Source organism: Chlorocebus sabaeus, chromosome 26 (assembly GCF_047675955.1).
Source record: "Chlorocebus sabaeus isolate Y175 chromosome 26, mChlSab1.0.hap1, whole genome shotgun sequence".
NCBI classification, from domain to species: domain Eukaryota; kingdom Metazoa; phylum Chordata; class Mammalia; order Primates; family Cercopithecidae; genus Chlorocebus; species Chlorocebus sabaeus.
In genome coordinates, this window is record NC_132929.1 from 47,725,762 (window position 1) to 47,751,343 (window position 25,582).

A 25,582-nucleotide genomic window follows, 5' to 3' on the forward strand; every position below is an offset into this window, starting at 1 on the left:
TAATTTACATCTTTTTAAAATCATGTGTTACTCAACATCTAATTGTAGCTATAGACATCACTGACCATTTTGCGTTATAACCTTCATACTAGAGATTTAAAAGACTATATGCCACCATTACATTAATAATATATTCTGAGTTTGAAAGTGAACTTGCATCTACTAGTTCTAAATTTGATTCTGCATTTACTTCTACCAGTGAGTTTTATTCTTTTGCACATTTTTATCCGGTAGTTATCATATTTCTTGGGTCCCTGTATTGACCTGTGCCACTTGGGGAAACAGTTGCCTCTTCCAATTTTATGGGGTAACTTTCATAGAAGACATTTTCCTGTAGATGGATCCTAGGGTGGTAATTGGGTAGGGTGCTTTGGCTTTGGTTCTAGGTAGGTGCAGCAGTGTAGTCTCTGTGTAATTTCTTTAGCTGTAGTCAACATCCGATGTTACTGTCTCAGTGACTTAGGCTATGGGTGTTTACAAAGTTGGTGTGCTATTCCAGTACTATGTTGGTGCCACCAAGCAAGCCAGTCCTCTGGTCCTGGGGGGCATGAACAAGGCATGAGTGACAGTTCCAAGCCATGCACGTGGTATATGCCTATAATCCCAGCAATTTGGGAGGCTGAGGCTAGAGGATCACTTGAACCGAGGAGTTCAAGTCCAGTCTGGGCAACATAATGAGACCCTGCATATTTTTGTTTGTTTGTTTTAAAGTGCAGTGGGCCAGACACAGTGGTTCATGCCTGTAACCCCAGCACTTTGGGAGGCCAAGGCAGAAAAACTGCTTGAGGTCAGAAGTTTGAGACAAGCCTAGGCAACATAGTGAGATCCTGTCTACCAAAAATAGAAAAATTAGCTGGGCATGGTGGTGCATGCCTGTATTTCCAGCTACTTGTGAGGCTAAGGCAGGAGAATTGATTGAGCTTGGGAGGTAGAGGCTGCAGTGAGCTAAGATCGCACCACTGTACTCCAGCCTGGGTGACAGTGTGGCTGTGGGTAAAGCCACCACGCAAGCGATCTTGATGCCAAGGGTGTATGTCCAAAGCATGGTTGTTCAAGCAAATGAAAAGGCAGTGTCACGAGGAGCAGAGCAGAACTACCAGACAGCCTGGCGCTCAGACCCTGCAGGGTACACATATAAAGCATGGTGGTTCTGTAGGTTGCATCATTGGATACACACCAGTCCATTGGCTCTGGAAGGCGCACACAAAAAGCACCAGTCCAGCCAGTTGCAGGGACAGTGTCATCAGGAGTGGGATGCTGGGTGGGCTGGTCCTCAGGACCTATGGTAAGAGTACAAATCCATTCGTCATGGGGGTGGTGCTGGCAAGAGTCGGGCAACCAAGTGGGCCCATCCTCAGGCCCTCAGGGAAGGCACAAATCTGATGATCACAGGAGCTGCACTGTCAGGGGTGGGGCTGCTGAGCAGGCTGATCCTCAGGCCCTAAGATATTTCTTTGGCAAAATGTCTATTTAAGTCTTTTGCCCATTTTTAAATCAAATTATTTGCTTTTTTGCTATTAAGTTGTTTGGACTCCTTATATATTCTGGACATGAACCCACTGACAGATGCATAGTCTGCAAATATTTTCTCCCATTTACAGTTTGTCTCATCATTCTGTTGATTAGTTCCTTTGCTGTGCAGAAGCTTTCGAGTTTGATGCATTTGTCTATTACTGCTTTCGTTATCTGTGTTTCGGGGGTCAGAGAAATCAATGTCCAAAACAGTGTCATAGAGTTTTCCCCCTACGTTTTATTCTACAGTTGTCCCTCAGTATCCATGGGGATTGGTTCCAGAACCACGCTGAGAAAACAAAATCTGTACATACTCAAGTCCAATGGCCAGCCCTGCAGAACCCATAGGTACAAAAAGTTGGTCCTCCATAAGGGTGGATCTTGTATCTCACAAATACCGTATTTTTGATCCACATTTGGTTGCAGAGGTAGATCCCACTGATATGTATGACTGTATTTATGTTTTAAAACCCATGTGTAAGTGGACCTGCACAGTTCAAATCTGCATTCAAGTTTAACAGTTTCAGGTCTTATATTTAAGTCTTTAACCCACTTGAGTTGGATTTTTTACATGGGGTGAGATATGGTTCCAATTCCATTCTTCTACATGTGAATATCCAGTTTTCCCAACATCATTTATTGAAGAGACTGCACTTTACTCATTGTGTATACTTGGCACCTTTGTTTAAAGTCAACGGACCATAAATGTACGGGTTTACTTCTGAGCTTTTAATACTTTCCCATTGGTTAATGTATATTTTCTTCTGCCAGCTCCATGCTGTTTTGATTATAATATCTAATATATTTTTAAATCGGGTTGTGTGAGCTTCCAGCTTTGTTCTTTTTGTTCAAGATTGCTTTGGCTATTTGGGTCTTTTGTATATTCATATGAATTTCAGGATTTTTTTTTATTTCTGTGAAAAATGAAAATGGAATGTGATAGAGATTGCACTGAATCAGTGAATCACTTTGGGCAATATGGAGATTTTAACAATATTAATTTTCCAATCCACTAACACAGGACATCATTTATTTGCATTGTCTTTGATTTCATCAATGTTTTATGATTTTTTGTATACAAATTTTTAACATCTTTGGTTAAGTTTACTATAAAATAGTTTATACTTTTTGATGCTATTGTAAATGGGATGGTTTCCTTAATTTCTTTTTCAGATAGTTCATTTTTAGTTTATAAAATGCTACTGATTTTTAGGCTGGGTGCAGTGGCACATGACTATAACTCTAGTACTTTAGGAGGCCAAAGCAGTAAAATCATTTGAGGCTAAGACTTCAAGACCAGCCTGGGCAACACAGAGAAAGAAGACTCTACCAAAGAAGACTCTACCAAAAAAAAAAAAAAAAAATTTAATAGCCAGAGGTGGTAGTGTGCACCTGCAGTCCTAGCTACTGAGGAGGCCGAGGTGGAAGGACTGCTTGAACCCATGAGTTCAAGGTACAGTGAGCTACGACCATGCCCCTGCACTTCAGCCTGAGTGGCAGAGTGATACCCTGTCTCTATTTAAAAAAAAAAAAAAAAAAGCAAGAAACACTGCTGATTTTTGTATGTTGACTTTGTATCCTGAAACATTACTGAAGCACATTACAGAATTTATGTATCAGTTCTAACAGCTTTTTAGTGGGGTCTTGAGGATTTTCTATACAACGTTATGCTGTTGACAACCACAATACCACTTCTTCCTTTTAAATCTGTATGTTTTTTATTTCTTTTTATTATCTAATTTCTGTGGCTAACAATTCCAGTAATACACTGAATTGAAGTGTAACAAAAGCGGTGACAGTGGGCATCCTTTTCTTGTTCCAGATCCTAACAGAAAAGCTTTCAACTTTCCACCAATAAGTATAATGGCAGCTGTGGGCTTGTCACATAATGCCTAACTATATTGAGGAACAGTCCTTCTACATCTAATTTGTTGAGCTTTTATCATGAAAGGCTGAATTTTGTCAAATTCTTTATCTGCATGTGTTGAGATGATAGTATGGTTTTTGCTATTCATTGTGTTAATATGGTAAATCACATTTCTTGATTTGCATATGTTGAACCATTCTTGTATCCCAAGAATAAATCCCAACTGATCATGGTAAATGATCCTTTCAAATGTTGTATTGAATATGGTGTAATAGCATTTTGATGAGGATATCTGCACTATTCACAGTAGTCTTTGCTACTGTGAATCAATGTACAGGTGCATGTGTCTTTTTGGTAGAACAATTTATTTTCCTTTGGGCATGCACCCAGTCATGGGACTGCTGGGTTGAATGGGAGTTCAACTCTTAGTTCTTTGCGAAATCTCCGAACTTCTCCATAGTAGCTGAACTAATTTTCTTGTAGTATTTTCATATCGCTTTGCTATCAGGGTAATGCTGGCCTTGTAAAATGAGTTTCAGGTATTCTCTCCAGTTCAGTTTTTTGAAAGAGTTTGAGAAAGACCAGTACTCATTTTTCTTTAAATATTTGGTAGTGTTGCATCATGAAACTATCTGGTCCTATTCTTTTATGAAAGAATTTTTATTACTGGCCAGGCATGGTGTGGCTCACGCCTGTAATCTCCTGAAGAATGTCCTATGTGCGCTTCAGATGAATGTGTATTCTGCTGCTGTTGATTGAAAAGTTCTGTATATGTCTATTAAACGCATTTGGTCCAATGTTTTCTTCAAATCCACTGTTTCCTTATTGATTTTTGGTGTGGATGGTCTGTTCATTGTTGAAAGTGGGGTACTGAAATCCCCTAGGATTACTGTATTGTAGTTTCTCTCTCTCTTCAGATGTCTCAATATTTGCTTTATACATTTAGATGCTACAATGTTGGGTGCATATATATTTAAAATTGTTACAACCTTTTGATGACCAGACCCCTTTTTATCATTACATATTGACCTTCTTTATCTCATCTACAGTTTTTGACTTTATTTTGTCTGTTATAAGGATAGTGCTGCTGTCTCTTCTTTATTTGCATGGGCTATTTTTTTCATCCCTTAATGTTCATTCTCTGTACACTGTTAAAGCTAAAATGAGTCTCTTGCAGGTAGCATATAGATGAGTTTCTCTTCTTTTAACGCATTCAGGCACTCTGTGTCTTTTATTGGAGAATTTAATCCATTTACATTCAAACCAGCTATTGATAGGTAAAGATTTACTAGTGCCACTTTGTTTGTTATTTTATCGCTTTGTAGAGCCTTTCTTCCACTACTGCTGTCTTCCCTTGTGGTCTGGTGGTTTTCTATAGTGGTACGACTTCCATCCTTTTATCTTTTGTGTATCCATTAAAAGTGGTCACCTTGAGGCTTACATAAAAGCCAGTCATATACTTACAACTGGCTATTTTATGCTTATAAAAACTAAACTTTCATTGCACGCATAAACCCTACACTTTTACTCACCCTTCATGTTTTATCTCTTTGATGTTACATTTTATATCTTTTTATAATTTGTGTCCCTTCACAAACTTTTGTAGCTGCCATTGTTTCAATAGTTTTGTATTTCAACCTTTACACTAGAGATATCATTGATTTACACACTGGCATTACATAATTAGAATGTTTATATTAGATAGTGTACTTACTTTTATCAGTGAGTTTTCTGCTTTCATATTCTCATGGTACCATTGTCCTTTAGCTTGAAGAACTTTGTTTAGAGAACTCTCAAGAAAGAAGTTCAAGAAAACAGAGTTCTACTTTCCTGTAAGTCAGATCTAGCAGTGCTGAATTCCCTTAGCCATTGTTTGTCTGAGAAAGTTGTTATCTCTCCTTTTCATTTTTGAAAGACAAAATTGCTGGGCATAGTACTATGGTTGGCAGGTCTTTTTTCTCAGAGGATTTTGAATCCCACTACCTCTGGCATGCAAGGTTTCTCATGAAAAATCTGATGATAGTCTTGTGGGGGACCCTTGTATTTAACATGTTGCTTTTTCATTGTTGCTCTTTAAAAAATACTCTGTCTTTAACTTTTGACAAATTGATTATAACATACCTTAACATGGATCTCTTTGGATTGATAGTATTTGGTGTCCTTTGAATTTTCTAGATCTGGAGTTCTATTTCCCCAGACTTGAGTAGCTTTCTGCCTTTACATCTTTGAAACTGTTTTATCTCACTTTTTCTTTCTTCTTCTGGTACTTTTTGAATTTATCTTTTTTCTCTATTTGGAACACACTTCCCCATTTCTTCATTTGCCTTTACCCTCTGTGTTTCCTGCACATTAGATAACCTAATAGCTTCTCCCAGTCCCGTTTCATGTAGAAGGACCTAACCAGTCAGTCTGGCCAGAAATTCTAAGGTAACTCTCAAACCTTTGTGTTTGTCCAAACTGCTGCCTTTGTTTTTGGTTGCCTCCAGGAAATTAGGATGTGCCAAGTTCTGTCAGTACCTCAAAACGTTTAAGAGAGAAGTCATTCCCTCTAGACACAGCTAAAAAGGTTGAAGTGTTAAAAGTGTGTTCCAGTTCCTTCTATCCTCAGGGTGAAGCTGAAAGTAGGATTCTCTCTGCACTATGCTGGAAAGAGGAATTCTAGCAAACGCCTACATTTTAGATCAGACTGCATTATCTCATCTTGGGGGAAGAAAGTGGGCCCATTTATTTGTTTTCACTGGTCTAGAGACTCAGAAATTCAGTGTCCCATCAATTCCCAGAACTATTCCCAGAACTATATGGTTAAGGAGGCCATCCCTTGGGAGGGAGCTGTGGCAGCTGTGATCAATCCATGAATAAACTCCTTCCAGGGATAATCTATACAGACAATCTGCTCTAGCTTTATTGCTGGAGCAAGTCAGATGAAAAAACTCAGGAAACGCTGGAACTCACAGTCAGTATCCCAGGGGTCTACTGTTTGTTTGCCTGTGGCTACCAGATACAGACTAGAGAGGAGCCCAATCCTCAAACAACAGTTACAGAAGTACACAGACAAACCCCTTCCAGAAATTAACTGGGGAGTGTACTTTTTAACTACTTACCTGCATTGATCCAGGGGGCTGTAGTCCCTGGAAATGTCTGTGTGTTTAAAACCACCTCTTTGTTCTCTGTCACTGCAATTCATATTTTCTGAGATTTATATACAGTATCTACTATTGCGTGTAATTATTCTGAGATTCATTCATGTTGTTACACGCATCAATAGCTTATTAATTTTTATTGGTGAGTTAAATATTCAATTATATGGATATACCACAGTGTGTTTATCCATTTTTCTGTTGATGAAAGTTTGAGTTGCTTCCAGTTTTTTGCTATTACAAATAAAGTTGCTACAAACATTAATAAAACAAACAAAGCAAAATGAAACAACAGTCCCTGCAAAAAAATAAAAAACCAGAGCTATATTAACAGAGGGGCAAGTACTGCTCACCAAAACCTTCCCATTATTTATATATGGTTTATATGGGTTAAAATAATAATATTTTATGGCATGTGAAAAATTATATAAAATTCAATTTTCAGTGTCCATTAATAAAGTTTTATTGGAATGCAAATTATAGCCGCATTTCTGCTACAACAGCAGAGCCAACTAGTTATATCAGAAACCATAAGCCTGAAAAGAGAATGTCCCTTTATAGAAAAACCTGGCAAACATTTATTATAGATAATTGGATTATGTAAGCACTAATCAGAAATTATTTTAAAATCAGGTACAATTCAGAATTTGACCTTAACTTGGCTCAAGGAGAAATGAAAAGACCTTAAATAAAGAGGCAATAACTGAACAACATTTATATTCAGGAGCTATTAAAATACTAGAAAATGGTATATACCACAAATAAATATTTACCTGAACCATTAGGCTTAGTCATTTCATAACAGTGTTATTTCTAAAATGGATTCAACTAAGTGCACAATCACTATCTTGGATACAAATAAGGTTATTTCTTGTTTTTGATGTATGAAGATTGTATGTGTAATAAAAAACAATTGTGTAGCAGAATACCAATACAAAAAGAGTTTTCATAGTACTCACCTTTGGAAGGGCAGGCTTGGGTTTGAAATTTTTGTTTCTCCTATAGAGATAAATCATTCATTAAAAAAAGCTACTGCATAAAAACAAAAACAAAAACAAAAACAAAAGCTACTGTAGAGAAGTAAGATTTCAAGGTCTCTCCTCAAACAACAGATTATATACCCACTACCAAGACTGTAGATCTTCTATATGAAAACACTACCTGATTCAGCCAAGCAGACACCTTGGGAAGGAAGAATAAACAAGGAAAATACACCTGCCTTGTTATATAAGTATAAACAGATTTACACCTGATGATTAGTAACACTGTGTTGTACATTCTAAGCTACAGGTTCATTTTCTTCAGTTGTTAGTAGCTTCTTGTACCTACAGAAGATTTACTTCTATCATTTCAAGACTAAGTGAGATGTTTGTTTCATAAATTTTTTAAAAACGTACTTATCACCAAAATGTAGTCTTCCATTTTTGGTAATTAAAAATTCTTCTGGCCGGGCGCGGTGGCTCAAGCCTGTAATCCCAGCACTTTGGGAGGCCGAGACGGGCGGATCACGAGGTCAGGAGATCGAGACCATCCTGGCTAACACGGTGAAACCCCGTCTCTACTAAAAATACAAAAAAAACTAGCCGGGCGAGGTGGCGGGCGCCTGTAGTCCCAGCTACTCCGGAGGCTGAGGCAGGAGAATGGCGTAAACCCGGGAGGCGGAGCTTGCAGTGAGCTGAGATCCGGCCACTGCAGTCCAGCCCGGGCTACAGAGCAAGACTCCGTCTCAAAAAAAAAAAAAAAAAAAAAAAAAAAAAAAAAAAAATTCTTCTATTCCACTCATTTTTTTTTTTCCTTATTCAAACCTCAATACCATACTTAAATCAAGTCTTTTTAATTTTATTTTTAGCTTTTTTTATGGCCACAGAAAGAAGGAATAAAGTCCAATGCTTATGATTATGGGCTGGGAAGTTAGAAAGACCTGGACAACAATCTATGGTCTACCATCTATTAAGGTATGATTTTAACATCTTTAACTTTTCATTATGTAATAATGTAAAATGGGGATGACAATACTACCTATAACTTAAAAGTTATTGTGAGGATTAAATGAGTTAATGTATATCTCTGGGCTAGAGCAAGACCTACATAAATAGAACCTATTAACATTATTAAGTAGTGATTCAGACAAGGATTATGGAATCCAATTCAGTCACACCTCTAGCTAGTGGTCAAATGATATGCTTGGGAAATGTCTAAAATATGTTAATGTTAATAATTAATAACTTTTTTTTCCTTTTTTTTTTCTCTGAGAGACAGGATCTTAATCGGTCACCCAGGCTGAAGTGCAATGGCAAGATCAAGACTCACTGCAGCCTCAACTTCCTTGGCTCAAATGACCCTCCTACCTCAGACTCCTGAATAGCTGGAACTACATGCATGCACTACCACACCTGGCTAATTTTTTTTCTTTTCCTTATTTTTTTGGAGAGATGGGGTCTCTATGAAGCATAGTAGAGCATGGTTATGGCTATGTCTTCAACTCTATAATCAGTTTATGAGAAATGGAAAGCTTGGATAAGTGTCATATATCACTCAACCATTCACCATTTATAGATTTTCTTGCCTAATTTGTTAAGACTGCTAGAACTAAAGGAGACTTGTAGTAAAAATTGGGAATCCTAAAAGGAGCTAATAGCTTTTTCTTTCTCTGAAGGTAGGGCCTGTCTAAACAATAAGACCTTTATTATCATCTCCATAATAAACATATTCAGTCACGATTCTCCTGGTAATATGGGGGAGAAAAATCAACAAAAACACAAGCTTTACAACACATGAGATTCATGGCTGTAAATGCTACCTAAACACCTTTGAGTCTTGTTTCAGTCAAAATTCTTCCCATGAAAATAACACTTCACCACCTCCTTCCTTCATTTTTTCCTGCCAGAAATTTTAAACCAGACAAAAAAAAAAAAAATCACATTACTGATCAGTACTGACGTGAGAAGTCCACGGGCTCTCTCCAGGAGTTTGCTGCTAGTTGAATTAGCAAATATTCCATCTTTATCAAGCAAGGAGGTGCTACTTGATAGTCTGCTCTGGCGAATCCCAGTTCTGCCATTCCAGGCAATATCAAATGTATCACTGTAAAAAACAGAATTTGCTTTAGTTAATCAAGACGTCTCTAATTAACACTGTATTGCTTAAATAAAATAAAACTTTAAATACTAAAGTTAAAATTTAGAAAAAAAAATGCTAAACCAATAAAAAAATGATTTCATGCAAATGATTGCCAATTAGTTGTGACTAACCTTTGTCTCATTCAGAACAAATTCCTATGAATTCCGTCATATTCACATACAAATGTGCATGTAGATGAACACATCATGTAGCTGACATCTTTAAATATATTATCATTCAACAACTAGTAACTAATATAATGGATTATAGTATCTTCCCTCTTTGTTAGATTTTAGAATTTTCAAATGCTACTGTAGGAATCTGTAATCCTAATAGACTATCCCATCCTATGGAATATCTAATTTCCTCCTGAAAGGTTTTATTCACACACACACACACTCACTACTCACACACGCATTAAACTTACTAAGTCCTATGAGACTCTAGACACTGCAGATATAGCAATGAACAAAACATAAAATTATCAGTGATTATAATGTAATAATTGATGGAGGGCTCTCCAGGTGAAGTACGTAATAATTAATGGAGGGCTCTCCAGGTTAAGTAGTAGTATCCAACAACAAATGAATGGATAAAGAAAATGTGGTATATACACACAATGGAATGCTATTCAGTCATTAAAAAAAGAATAAAGTCCTATCATTTGGACAACATGGACAAACATAGAGTATATTATGTTAACTGAAATAAGCCAGACACAGAAACACAAACACTGCATGACCCCACTCATATGTGGAATCTAAATAAGTTGCTCTCACAGAAGTACTGAATAGAACAGTGATTACAAGAGACTGGAAAAGGTAACGAGGTGGAGCAGTGTAGTAAGGGGAGAGGTTGGTCAATGGGTATGAAGTTACAGTAAGACAAGAGGAAAAAATTCTGGTCTTCTATTAAACAATGGAGTGATTATAGTTAACAATAAGGTATTATATACCTGAAAATAGCTAGAAAAGAAAATTTTGAAAGAGAAATCCTCCCACCACAAAAAAATGATAAATATTTGAGTTGATGAATATGGTAATTACCTTAATTTGATCATTATACAATGTATACAGGTATCAAAACATCACACTGTACCCTATAATATGTATAATTATTATGAGTGAACTAAAATTTTTTTTAAATAAATATCAGGAGATAGCTACTTACAACAATTTCACATTTGTCCATATTTATAAATCTCAGCTTCCATTTGCTTAGAGCATTTATTCAAGATATATAAATGGCATGTAATCAATAAACCCTTTAGAAATGCCTGTATTTTCACTATTTTGTGCTAAACCATTAAAAAAAGTCAGTGAATCATTATCCCTAAGATAATGTGTCTTCCCAAACGGGAGAATCATATTGCACTTAAGATGGTTTGTGTGTGTACTTATATTTTTCTCATTTAAAAAAATGAGTGCTACTCTGGCTTTAGAGGAAAAAAAAAGAAAACAAAAGGAGAAAGAGAGAAGAGACTGAGAGGTAGGAAGGAAGCAAGTGAGGGAAGAAGGAAAGCAGGAAGGAAGGAAAGAATGAAGGGAGGGAGGGAGACAGAGGAAAAAATGCAGCAGAAAAATACATTCCTGGTGAAGATGCTGTGAAAATTGTTGAAATGACAACGTATTCTGTGGTTAAGGACTGTTGAGGAAAAAATTCTTTTAAAAACAGGCAACAGAGGATTCAAAGCATTACGTAAGTTGAGTTGATAAAGCAGTGGCAGGGCTTGAGAGGATTGACTCCAATTCTGGAGTTCTACTGTGGTTAAAATGCTATCAAACAGCACTGGATGCTACAGAGAAATTTTTCCTATAAGGAAGAGGCAATCGATGTAATAAATTTCATTGTGTTATTTTAAGAAATTGCCATAGCCCCTCCAATTTTCAGCATCCACCACCTTAATCAGTCAGCAGCCATCAACATCAAGGAAAGACCCTCTACCAGCAAAAAGATTATGACTCACTGAAGGCTCAGATGATTGTTAGTTTTATTAGCAACATTTTTTAATTAAGGTATATATTTTTTAAACATAATACTATTGCACAATTGATAGACTACAGTATAGTGTAAATGTAACTTTTATATGCACTGGGAAACCAAAAAATCTGTGTGATTTGTTTTACTGAGAATTCGTTTTATTGTGGTGGTCTGGAACTGAACCAGAAACCCACATAGACCACTTCAGGTATCTAAAATGGAAAGTACAAAGAAAGAAACACGAACTAGAAATTAGGAAACTTAAAACCACTAATTGCTTTGTGAAATGAGACATATCGCGGTTTCTTTTTTACATAATCAAGAAAATACGGTTCTCATCTGATGACCAGGGTGAGAATACTGCCAACAGATGAAACTGAAGGTACACAGGTCAAGGTTAACTATCTGATTTGTTTTGGGGTAAAATTTAACATGAAAATATGGTGGTAGATATCATAATTAGTCAAATACTACTGTTAAGAAAACAAAAGACATACAATATAAAGATAGCAAATAGTTTAATTTGTGGCATTCGAAGTGAATATATTTGTGGCTAGATACTTGGGCTGTGACAGATCTTGCATATGAAGTTATTGAACCTAGACTTTTAATAGACAATAAAGAGTCATGAAAAAGTTATTGAGCAGACAAGTGACAATTATGTATTAGAAAGACATAGTAACTCAATTGGAAAAAATGATCAGTGAAGTTATACCTTCATTTTAATGACAGACCATCCTTATTACCAGAGTATTAGGAAGCTCAATTTTTTGATGATGTTTAAAACACAGAGAATGCATTCTAGAAACAATGTTCTTCTCCTCATATAAATTACAGTCTTTATCAAATAGTATACATAAAAAACAAAGAGACTTTATGAACTCATAAAATTATTTATATTTGTTACTGTCAAATTGTTCTCAGGAATTCGTCATTGAAAATAGTAAAAGGTAAGCTTTGGTAATCGCACTCACCCAAAAAAGGTATCAGATGGTTTGATGTAAATCAAACTATTCAATTATTACTTCCCAATAAGATTTCTCCACAGAAAGCAGCAGAATACCCCTTAAATTTTGTAAAAGACATAAAATGCACGAAGGGTCTCAGCAATTAAAATATATGAGCTCATTTTAAATTATTCTGAAGAAACTTTTTCAAAATTGTAAAGCCATTTTACCAGAAGCAACTGTAACAAATTTTGTTAACTTTAACCTATTAATGTGTTATTACATCACTTATAAAGGATTTAAGAAATAACACCTGAATTACTTCGTACTTTTAAAGTCACAAAAATATCAACAAGAATGCTAATTATTTCTTCTATATGTCTTTGAAAACATAAACCAAACACACTTACTGTTGGTTTTTTTCATTTAGAGCATTCATGCCCTGGAGATCAGAAAGAGGTGTTCTGGGATTTTTCCGGGTTATACCTAGCAAAATTTAAAAAACAGAACATTTCAGTGTGAAGAAAAATGAAACGTGAAACAATTTTTCTAAAGACAGATGAAATTTAATAACGAGTATTTGCTAAATATTTCAGAAATATCTAAATAATTATATGACCCAAGTCTCATAACTGTCACAGATCTTAGTTAACAATGAACCCAATTAGAAAATTTAATAATGAAATCTTTTATTTCTTCTTTCATTGAATCATTAACTTCAGGAAATACAAGGGTGACCGGACTGAAGGCCCAGAAGTGTAAAAGTTCATTTTTATTTTTAGGTTCGGGGGGTACACATGAAGGTTTGTTACAAAGGTAAGCTCATGTAATGGGGGTTTGTTGTACAAATTATTTCACCCAGGTATTAAGTCCAGTACTCAATAGTTATTTTTTCTGCTCCTCTCCCTCTTCCCAATCTCCACCTTCAACTAGACCTCACTGTCTGTTGTTTCCTTCTTTGTGTTCACAAGTTTTTATCATTTAGCTCCCACTTATAAGTGAGAATATGCAGTATTTGGTTTTCTGTTCCTGCATTAGTTTGCTAAGGACAATAGCCTCCAGCTCCATCCATGTTCCCACAAAAGACATGATCTTGTTCTTTTTACGACTGCACAAGTTCATTTCTTATTTTGATGCATCATTTTTTAGCAATATGTTTCTGACACGTTCAGATAAATACAATGAGTATCAATGTATTGAGAATTAACATTACAGATAAATACAATGAATATAAAAGACAAATTGCTTAAGAATTACCAATATTTTTTAAATGTAATGTTCTTCAAATCATATGATAAACATGTAAGTTCTGTAAACATAAGGCTATCAATTTTTATAACACACACACGAATATAGATAAGATACACTGGCAAAAAAGAAGTAAAAGTATCTCTATTCAAGATGACAATCTTGTAGGCAGATAAAAAAAAAAAAAAAGCTCATTTGAACTAATAAACGAGTTCTACAAAACTACCGGAAACAAATAAATATACAGTGGTGGCCAGGCGTGGTCGCATACGCCTGTAATCCCAGCACTTTGGGAGGCCGAGGCAGGCAGATGACTTGAGCTCTGTATTTCAAGACCAGCTGGCCAACTTAGACTTCATCTATACTAAAAATAACATGTATATAAAAGTGCTTAGAAGAGTGCTTGGCACATAGTCAACACTATATCCACATGAAGTGATTGTTATCTTTCTGTATGAATGAGGGAAACTGAAAATCCACAGAAGACTCTTTGTTCTGTTTAAATCATGCAAATGGGCCAGGCACAGTGGCCCATGCCGGTAATCCCAACAGTTTGGGAGGCCAAGGCAGGCAGATTACTTGAGCCAAAGAGTTCAGGACAAGCCTGGGCAACATGGTGAAACCCCATCTCTACAAAAAATACAAAAATTAGCCGGGTGTGGTGGCTCACACCTATAGCCGCAGCTTGAGAGGCTGATGTGGGAGAATTGCTTGGGACCCAGAGGTCGAGGCTGCAGTGAGCTGAGGTAGTGCCACTGCACTCTAGCCTGGGCGACAGACTGAGACCCTGCCTTGGAGTGGGGAGTGGGGACGGGGTTGGGGGAGGAGGGGCAGAAATAGCAATAAATATTCTGAAATGACATTTTTAAAAGTACAAAATGTCTACACTGAAAACTATAAAACATCATTAAATGAAAATAAAGACCCAACTACATGGAATCTTACTTATGTGCATGAATTGGAAAACATAATATTGTTAAGTTGTCAATGTTCCCCAAACTGACCTACAGATCAATGCATTTTCTATTAAAATTCCAGATAATTATTTTTGTAGAAATGAATGAGCTAATCCTAAAATTAACACGGAAATACAAGGGATCCAGAAGAGCTGAAACAATCTTGCAAACAATCTTCAAGGAGAATGGCTTGAGTCCAAGAATTTGAGGCTACAGTGAGTTATGATTGCAACATCTTACCCCCAGCCTGGATGGCTGAGGAAGTCTCCATCTCAAAGAAGGAGGAAAAAGAAAGAAGGAGGAGACAGAAGAAAGAGGAGTAAATTTCTAGACAATACATTAGGCAACGGTTACCATTTTTTCATCAATTATTAAGTATTTTAAACACAAAAGTGGCCTAAATAATAATATACTAAACACTTACAATGGATCACTCAGATTAAAAAATGAAGCCCTGTGTAGCCCACTCCCTGATCCCATTTAAAAATCAACACATCCGGCCAGGTGCAGTGGCTCCCACCTGTAATCCCAGCACTTTGGGAGGCAGAGGTGGGCGCATCACCTGAGGTCAGGAGTTCAAGACCAGCCTGGCTATCATGGGAAAAGCCTGTCTCCACAAAAATACAAAAATTAGCCCAGCATGGTGGCATGCACTTGTAATCTCAACTACTTAGGAAGCTGAGGCAGGAGAATCACTCAAACCCAGAAGGCAGAGGTTGCAGTGAGCCAAGATTGCGCCATTACACTCCAACCTGGAGGACAGAGCGAGACTCCATCTCAAAAACAACAACAACAACAACAAACCCATCAGATCCCAAGATCTCCTATTTGTTCGAATTAGAAAAAAAGAATTTGAAAATAGCTATATTGAGATGGTATCAAATATTGTAACAACATGTAATTGGAGTTTCAGAAGGAAAAAAGAAATTGCAGCAGAAAAAATTTTTGAAAAATATTGGTCAAACATTGTCTAAATTTGATGAAAAACAATGAAAGTCCAAAAGATACAGCAAATCCCAAAGAAAATTAATATAAATTATATTTAGAGACATGAGAATCAAATTGCTGAATGCCAAATATAAAGTCAAAGGAAAAAAAGGTACACGACATATGAAGGAATAACAATGGGATGACATCTGAGTAATCATCACAAATCAAGCCCTAAGAACATGGCACATCTTAAAAATGCCAAAAATTTGATAGTTCGTAGTGATGTTAAACATATGCCTATTTCATGAAGTAACTCCACTCATAAGTATTTACTGAGGAATAAAAATATATGTCTGCAAAATGACTCAAAAAAGAATGTTTATAGCACTGTTGTTCACAATAGCTCTAACAATATATATAACTCTTAACTACACCAATAAATCAATAAGCACAATTATATACATATATCACATAAATTAAATACAATGTGTGTATATACATATATAATGGAACACACCTGAGCAACAAATGACTGATACATGGAAAAATATGCATGAATACATGCATAACTATGTTGCATAACACAATCAGAACACAAAATACATACTGTGTAATCCCACTTGAGTAAAATTTTTAGAAAATGTAAAGCTGACTTATAGTAATCAATCTGTGGTTACCTAAAGGAGGTGGGAAAATGTACAAGAGAATAAGGATAAGTTTTCTGATGTAAGTCTTTCCTAATATTCTTAATTTTTTTGTGTTCATATGCTTTAGGTTTGTCTCTTGTAAGCATTCTACAGCTAAATTTTGCTCATCTTCCTTAATTCATAATGTTTTTTAAACTGTTCTGTTCAGTCCATTTTAACTCCATTTTAACTTACTGCTATAATGGATACATCTGGAATTTTTTTCTGACATCTTAGTTTATATGTTTTTATTTACCTTAACTATTATATGCTTTTATTCAGGCTTCTATTGTTTTCCTTGTATTTTGACTTCTTTTGTTCCACAAATTGTATACACTCTCTGCTTTATTTACCCTTAAATGTTTAACATACTCATGAATTCTAAACTAATAATCTCTTCTCTTTCCCTGAAGAGTACAAGAACATTCAAATGTTTTAAAGTCATCCCCTTCTCCTTAGGGATGTTATTGCTACCCAATACACTTTCACCTTGTTTCCTTTCCTTCATCAAGAACATTAGGTATAAGTTTTATAAAACTGTTGCTTATTTAGATTTATATATACATTTATCAAGTTCTTTATTAAATATCAAAACTTTCTAGTGGGTTCAGCTTCTGTCTTTCTCAACTAAATTTCAGAAATATATACAGGTGAACATCTGTTCAGATTACTATCTAGCTTTATTAATTGCTATCATTCATATTTGCCTGGTACATCACTGTCCATCCTTTTATTTTCACCACTTTAATTAAAAATCATGTAGCTATCACTTAAACTATTGAAAAATTCATTGAGAGTTTAACTGGTGAGTGTAAACCATTTACATTAATTTTAAATAATACTTGTTTCTGGCATTTTGTTTCATGTTTTTCATTTATTTCACTCTTTCATTTTTTCCCTTCTTGGTTTTCACTTTATAAGGTTTCTTATGCTACCTTAAAAGATAAAAATTGTTATTACTGTGGTTGTCCTTAAGGCACATGTTCAATTTATTTACCTATACTGATTTCCTAAACTTGAAAAGATTATGTTAATTCAAGAGCAGTAGAGCTCCCCACTTTCCCTTCAGTTTTCACCAAAACGCATGCCAGTATCTTCTATATTTGTCTCTGCAAACCATCTGCAACCAGTAGTTCTGATCATATACATTTTTTTATTTTGGATATTCTTAGTTTCACGAAAAATAATCTAGGTATTTACTTGTAACTTGTATCAGGCTTAATGACATGTAATTAAACATTTTTTATTGGACTAAAAATTTCAAACAGTTAAACATATATATGTTAAGTACATAGTTAAATAAGTTTTGCTAAATGCATTCACCACACTAATAACCACCAAAGAAAGATACAAAACATTTCCATCATCACCAAAGTTGCCTCATGCCCCTTCTTGGACAATCTCCCACACGTACTTATGGGTCAAGACAATCACTAACTTGCTCTCCATACAGATTGGCTTGTATTGTCTAGAACTTTATATAAATGGAATAAAACAGTATGCTTTGAGGATAGGCCTTCCCTTAGCATAACACTTTAGACATTCATCTGTAAAAGTCTTTTGTGAATATATACTTTGACTTCTCAGGTAAATAACTGAGATTTGAATTCATGAAACATATGGGAAAAATATGCTTATCTTTATAAAACTGACAAACTGTTTTCGGAAATAATGGTACCATTTGACACTGCCAAGAGACAGTATGAGAGCTCCAGTTGCTCCACATGCTTATCAGTTAGTATTTCAACTTCTTACATTTTAGCCCCTATAGAGGGTATTAGTGACCTTACTCAGATTACAATTTGTCTTTCCATAATGAATAACAAAGTTGAACATCTTGCATGACAACACAGACAAATCTTCTTTTGTGGAAGTGTATGTTCAAATCTTTTGCCCATTTAAAAACTGGCCTGTTTATCTTATTATTGTAGTTTTTATATTTTGTTTTCAAGTCCATTATCAGGTATGAATATTACAAATTGTAACAAATACTGTTTCCCAGGCCGTGGTATGTTTTTTGTTTTCTTAACAGCAGTTAAGAAAAGTAGTTTTCAAATTGGCTAACTCCAATTTGTCAATTTTTTCCTTTTATAGTCATAGTCTTATGTCTTATCTAAGAAACTTTTGCCTGTCGCAAGATTACAAAAATTTGTTTCTCAGGTTTTCTATTTTAATAAAAAATTAATAATGTTGGTCCTTACAAAGAGCTGTATGATACATTTCAAAGTTAACTTACATGTATAAGGGTCAAAGTTCTCTTATACCTTATGGATATCCAGTTGTTCTAGTGCTATTTGTTTAAAAGACTACCCCTTACCCCCACTAAATTATCTTGGTGCCTTAATAGAAAATCAACTGACTGTTTATGTGTAGATCTACTTCTGTATTTTGTATTTGGTTCATTAATCTATTGATCCTTAACAACAATAGAACAATGTCATGAATATTTTAGTCTCAAAATCACATGATGTAAATTATCCAGCTTTGTTCTGTTTAAAAATTATTTTGGACAGTTTGGGTATTCTACATTTCTCTATAAAGGTTAGATTCAGCTTGTTAATTTCTACCAAAAATCTGCTATTATACTTACTGGGTTGCATTCAATCTATAGATCCATCTGAGAGAGAGCTGCATCTCAAAAATACAAACATAAATATGTATCTCTCTTCACTGTATTCTTCAATTTCTCCTAGTAACGTACAACTCTTACACATATTTGTTAACTTTATCCCCAAGTATTTCATGTTTCTGTTAATTATCCACTGCATATTAAATTACTCCAAAATCCAGTACTTTAAAACAAGTTATCATCTCAAATAGTTTTTAGAGGAACAAGAATTCAGGAGTGGCTTAGCTGGGTGGTTCTGACTCAAGGTGTCTCAAGAGGTTGTATTCAAGCTATCAGCCAAGGCTGCAGTCATCTCAACATTGAAATGAAGGATCCACTTCTTTTCTTTTTCTTTTTTTTTTTTTTGAGACGGAGTCTCACTCTGTCGCCCAGGCTGGAGTGCAGTGGCACGATCTCAGCTCACTGCAAGCTCTGCCTCCTGGGTTTACGCCATTCTCCTGCCTCAGACTCCCGAGTAGCTGGGACTACAGGCGCCCGCCACCTCGCCCGGCTAGTTTTAATTTTTTAGTAGAGACAGGGTTTCACCGTGTTAGCCAGGGTGGTCTCGATCTTCTGACCTCGTGATCCACCCGTCTCGGCCTCCCAAAGTGCTGGGATTACAGGCTTGAGCCACCGCGCCCAGCCAGGATCCACTTCTAAGGTCACACACATAGTTGGTGACAAGCCTCAGTTCATACTGAGTTTTGGCTACTCACAAATAGCATCTTGTTTCTCCAAGAGACAGCGATTTCAGAGAGGGCTAGCAAGTGAAGCAGTACTCCAGAAGGAAATTGCAGTCTTTTACAGCTATCTTAAAAGTGACATACCATCATTTTTGCCATGTGCTTTCTGTCACACAGACCAACTCTTGTAAAATACAGCAGAAGACTATAAAAGCTTGTGACATCTAGGAGGCTGGCCGCCATAGATGTATAGTAAATGGAATTTGTAAATCATTTTCTAAGTGCTCATGGCTAGGGTATTACAATTTTCTATAATTACTTGGTATCCTGTAAAAATGTTAAACTCACTTTTTAGTTTTAAGAGCACTTTTCCAATGAATTTGTTGACTATTTGTTTTCAATCTATGTACAATTTCTTTCTGTTGCCTATTGCACCACCTGTGACTTTTAGTAAATGTCAAATCTGAGTGGCAAAAAATGTCTTTGCTTTGTTCTTAATGTTAGGGAAAAAGTATTCAATCTTTCACTATTAAGTATGAAGGTTGCTGTAGGATTTTCATGCATGTTCTTCATAAAGTAGAGGAAGTTGGTCTCTACTCCTAGGCGACTAAAGTTTTAAAATAGAATGAGTGTGGTGTTAAGACAAACTTTTCCTCCATCTACTGAGACGATCATATGTGGCTTTCTTTTTATATGGTTAACATGGTCAAACCAACCTTTCTCATCCCTGGAATAAATTCCATGTGGTCTTCATGTATTATCTTTAATATATTGCTGAATTCAGCCAGCTATTACTATTTTTATATCCACCATCATGAAGTTATATTCGTCTGTAGTTTTTTAAGACTGCTGTTTTGGTAACAGAATAATAACACTGGCCTCATGAAATGATTTGGATAGTGTTCCCTTCTCCTCTGTTTTTTGAAAGAGTTGAAGAGAACGGGTAGAATAGTCATTTCTTAAATAAAATTACTAATGAGCCTATCTGGGCCTGAACTTTGTGTGGGGGGAAAATTTTAGTTAAGAATTCAATATTGTAAAAAGATATCGCACTATTCATATTTTCTGTATTTTCTTGGGTTGATTTTAATAACCGTTGACATTCAAGGAATTTTTCCATTTCATGTCAGTTGAACTGATTGCCATAAATGTTCATAATCTCTTTGTCAAACTTCTGATTTCTGTAGAAATTACAATTGTGGCCACTCTTTCATTCTAGGTAATAGCTTTGTGTCTTCTCTTACTTTTCTAGATCAAAATAGCTATAACTGCACTGTCCAATACAGTAGCCACTAGGTATATGTGGCTATATAATCTCATTAAACAAAACGAGAACTTCAGTTTCAGCTGCACCAGACACAGTTCGGTGCTTAACAGCCACATGTGGCTAGTAGCTACAGTACTGACAGTGTAGCTGGAGAACATTTCCACATCGCAGAAAGTTCTACTGCACCACGCTGGGCTAGAAATTTATCAGCTTCATTGTTCTTTTCAAAAAACCAGCTTTAGGCCAGATGTAGTGGCTCACATCTGTAATCCTAGTACTTTGGGAGGCCAAGGCAGGAGGATTGCTTGTAGCCAGGAGTTTGAGACCAACCTGGACAACACAGTGAGACTCCATTTCCACAAATAAAAATTTAAAAATTAGCAGGGCATGGTGGCATGCACCTGTAGACCCAGCTACTTGAGAGACTGGGGTGGGAAGATCACTTGAGCCAAGGAGGTCAAGGCTACAACAAGCCATGATTGTGCCATTGCACTCCAGCCTGCATGACAAAACGAGCTCCTATCTCTAAAATACGAAACAAAACAAAGCAAAACAGTGGCATGCACCTGTAGCCCAAGGTGCTTGGGAGGTTGAGGCATGAGAATCACTTGAACCTGGGACGCAGAGGTTGTAGTGAGTCAAGGTGGTGCCACTGCACTCCAGCCTGAGCAACAAAGCCAGACTCTGTCTCAGAAAAAAAAAAGGTTTTATTTACTTCCTTCTATTTATTTGGAGTCTAATATGCTCTTTTCTTCCTGGCTTAAAGTGAAAGCCTAAATCACTGATTATTTTACCTTACTTTTCTAATTTAAGAATTTAAAGCTGTAAGTTTTCTCCTAAGTACTTTTTTATTTGTAGTCCATAAGTTGTAATATGTTGTGCTTCCATCATCTTTCAGATCAAAAAACTTCCAAGTTACCCTTACGAAATTTTTTCAACTCACCCTTATGAAATTTTTTCAACTCATTAGTTACATATACATTTTATTTTTCAAATATTTGAAGGTTTCTCAGATATATCTGTTATTGATTTGCATTTAATTCCATTTTGATCAGACAATCCACTAAATTTTCAATCATCTGAATGACCACACTGATACCTGAGGTTAGGGACATTAAAATAGGCACTGTCAGCAAGGTGAGGGTAATGAGGTGGAGTAAGCCCTCAGCCCTTCCCTGGCAATTGCTGATCCTTCATCTTGCTGATGCACATTATATCCTCAATCATCCCAAACGGGACTGAAGGCCAAAAGAATGCGTTCAAATTAAAGTCAGATTCTTCTTTTCTACCCGTTCTCCTTCTGCCATCTGATTCCTTCTTTCTAGGGCTCCTGTGATTTCTGGAAGTGGGGTGTAGCTCATGCTCCCCAAAACTTCAATTTCTCCTTACTCCTCTAATTTCCTCCCTGAGAAATTTCAGAGAAGAGCCACTTTGGAGAGAAGGCGGGAGCACCAGAAACAAAGAGAAGGAGGAAAGGCCACAATATCTTTATGTCTTAATATTGAAGGTCACACACTGTCACTTCTGCCACATTCCATTTCTTGGATGCAAGTCACTAAGTACAGCACATGCCTTATGAAGGGGGGAGTATCAATTTGTGGACATATTTTAAACCACCAAAATAATGTCAGAGTTTTTACTTTAAACAGTCTTTTTTTAATTAAGAGAAGGCAAGAAAATATGTGTAGTCATTTATATTTTTATACATATTTATTAGTTGTGCCTTCTTTATTCCTGCCAGTAATTCATGCATGTATCAGCAAACTAGAGTCCATGGCCTAAACCAAACCCACTGCCTGTTTTTGTATGACCTATGAATGGCTTATATAGTTTTTAACTGAGGAGAAAAAGAACATTTTTGTACCATGTGAAAATTGTTTGAAATTTAAGTATCAATGTCCGTAATAAAGCTTTATTGGAACACAGCTATACTCATTTATTTATGTATTGTCTATGGCTCCCTTCACAGAAGAGTTAAGTAGCTGCAACAGAAACCATACTGGCCTACAAAGCCTAAAATATTCACTGTCTGCTCTTCGCAGAAAAATTTGGCCAACCCCTACTATAGACCCAAGTTACGATCCTGGGATGATTTCCCTTGAGCATGAAGAATTTCTATTGTCATTTCCCATATAATGCATATGGTGACAAATTCTCAGACTCCATTAATCTGAAAATGTATTTCACCTTCATTTTTGAAGGATACTTTTGCTACATGATAACAGGACATTGTGCATAACACATCACAGCAACAGTGGATACTGTTAGGTTCTTCTGAAGATTGTTAATTTTTCTTCTATCAGTTAACTTGTCTGGACCCAAACTGCAAATATAGAAATTCTGGCTCAGATTTTTTTGGGGGAGGTGGGGGACATGACACATTAAACATGATTTTTTGACACCTTTTGGCCTCCATTATTTTTACTGAGAAGTCAGGTGTTAATCACCTCATTATTCCCCTGTATTTAATATGTACATATTTTCCAGGCTGCTTTCAAGATTTTCTCTTTACCTTTAACATTTTAATCTATAATGTGCCTAGGTGTAGTTTTCCTTCATATTTACCCGGCTTTGTGGTCACTGATCTTCCTGGATCTGTAAGCTAGTATTTGTTTGTTTTGAGACAGAGTCTCGCTCTGTTGCCTAGGCTGGAGTGCAGGGGTGTGATCTCAGCTCACTGCAACCTCTGCCTCCCAGGTTCAAGCAATTCTTGTGCCTCAGCCACACGAGGAGGCTGGAATTACAGGCATGCACCACCACGCCTGGCTAAATTTTGTATTTTCAGTAGAGACAGGGTTTCACTATGTTGTTTTTTTTTTTTTTTTTAACCAAATAAGGGATGTTTTCTGCCACTGTCTTCGAATAATTTTTGACTCCTTTATCTCTCATTTCCTATGGGACTCCAATTAAGACAGAAAGACTTGTTTTTCCCACACAAGCTAAGCACAGGCAGAAAATTTCCTCAGTTTTTCTAAAAAGCAGCAAAGTTGCAAATCTCAGCTATTATAGTTATGTCTTTCAAGGATTATCTTTTATTTGGTTTCCACTTTTTTTTTTTTGTTTAATATGGTTCCTGCGGTCTTCCCTGCATACTCACAGCAGTCAGCCAGGGATTTGTGCAGAGTTCATACTTTAATTTGGGTTTTAGCCCTTTAGCAGCTCTCTCAGTTCCAGGATTTTCCTCCTAAACTCCAAGCTGCTCTGAAAGTCTTCTAACATAATAAGCCAGTATGGTGGTGGTGGTGGTTTTCTATCTCTGAAACCATGCAAGTTAGGAAAACCCCTTGTATAAAAAGCTACAAATTCACAATTCTTACCCACTGCTTTACTACCTTTAAAGAATAAACTTTTCCCTACTTTCTGCCTACTTTTGGTCTTTTTCCAGTACTTTCAAATACTCGGTTATTTTAAAATTTTTTGTCCAGGTTTTATCACTGTTACTTGTGGGAGGATTCATTCACCTCACCAATTCACCACTACCTAAAGCTGGTAGTCCCGTTTTCTTAAGAACAATTTCCAAAACTTGAATTTACAATTTTACATATAATAAAATTTATAATGTGATACCTTTTTATAATTAGTATATTGCTAATACTATAGTGGAAAATGGAATAAATTACATAAAATAATGGAAGAGCTCCAACGTTCACAAAAGTAGAAATTTGCAAGTAAACACACATAGACGCACAATTTCTTCATGTAGCCTATGCTGAAACTGGTGCCTTCCTAGTCAAGATCCATATGTAGCTGGCATACAATCAGGTCTGGGGTTGTTAGGCTGAGTCATGAAAGAACAAAGCAAATAAACCATTTGCAACTATTTAAAGAATTAAGAGAAATTAATTTAAGCTCCCCAAAATGATTTATAGACTATTTTAAATAATGTCCCATGGATTAAAAGACAGAATAGGAAGATGAATAACTGGAATGAGGATTTGTTACATTCCTCTCAGAAACAACAGCAACAATTAAGAATAATATTAAGGATGTCTTTAAAATGAAACACTTACCTTTGTTCTTCTTAAAATGAGAAAATACTTTAAATACTGTTTTTCAAAATACATTACACACCCTTTTTTTTTAAACCAAGACAGTAATAGGAACTGAAAAAGAATCCACAACATTTGCTCTTAAGAATTCCACTTATATTCTCCTCTCACTGACAACTGGATAGTAAAATTTCATGGAATTTCAACTAGAAAACTGTGAAATTAGCAAACTAAATCAGTGGTAACTTATTAAAAGCTCAGAACAGATTATGTAGGTCCATTATATGCAAATTGCTGAGTTGTCTTTGAGTATTTTGAAGGATCCACTTATTCTCACAATAGCAGTGCCTCAATAATAGTAACTAATCTTACAACTGGCAAAAGAATCAATTTTCATGCAGAATGAGTACAACAAGTAAAGAGCAAGAAAGGAAATGGAGACCAAGGGCATCTTTTTACACCAATTTTATAAAAAAGCAAACAAAAGAACATGCACCATGATTCTGTTATTCTTCCTCAAGTGAAAACATTAATGCTGTGGCTTTGCTCTAAACCAGACATAGGAAAGGCTGGTTGAAGCACTGCAATCAAACCTAAGTGGATTTACCAATGATACACAAAAATAACATTTGCTAATGTTGAAATTCAAGCA

General features: G+C 36.0%; 1 protein-coding gene across 15 annotated transcripts in view; it reads right to left on the reverse strand.

The window, feature by feature from the left end:
* The window catches only part of MYO9A (myosin IXA), a 308,489-nt gene that overhangs the window by 113,340 nt on the left and 169,567 nt on the right, over window positions 1-25,582 (reverse strand). For all 15 annotated transcript variants that reach the window (XM_008016030.3, XM_038010113.2, XM_008016029.3 and 12 more), the window contains 3 exons: window positions 12,974-13,049; window positions 9,457-9,600; window positions 7,476-7,515 (listed from right to left, as the gene is read on the reverse strand). In XM_008016030.3, the coding sequence (XP_008014221.3) occupies window positions 7,476-7,515; window positions 9,457-9,600; window positions 12,974-13,049 (260 nt within the window). The remainder of the gene's footprint in view (window positions 1-7,475; window positions 7,516-9,456; window positions 9,601-12,973; window positions 13,050-25,582) is intronic.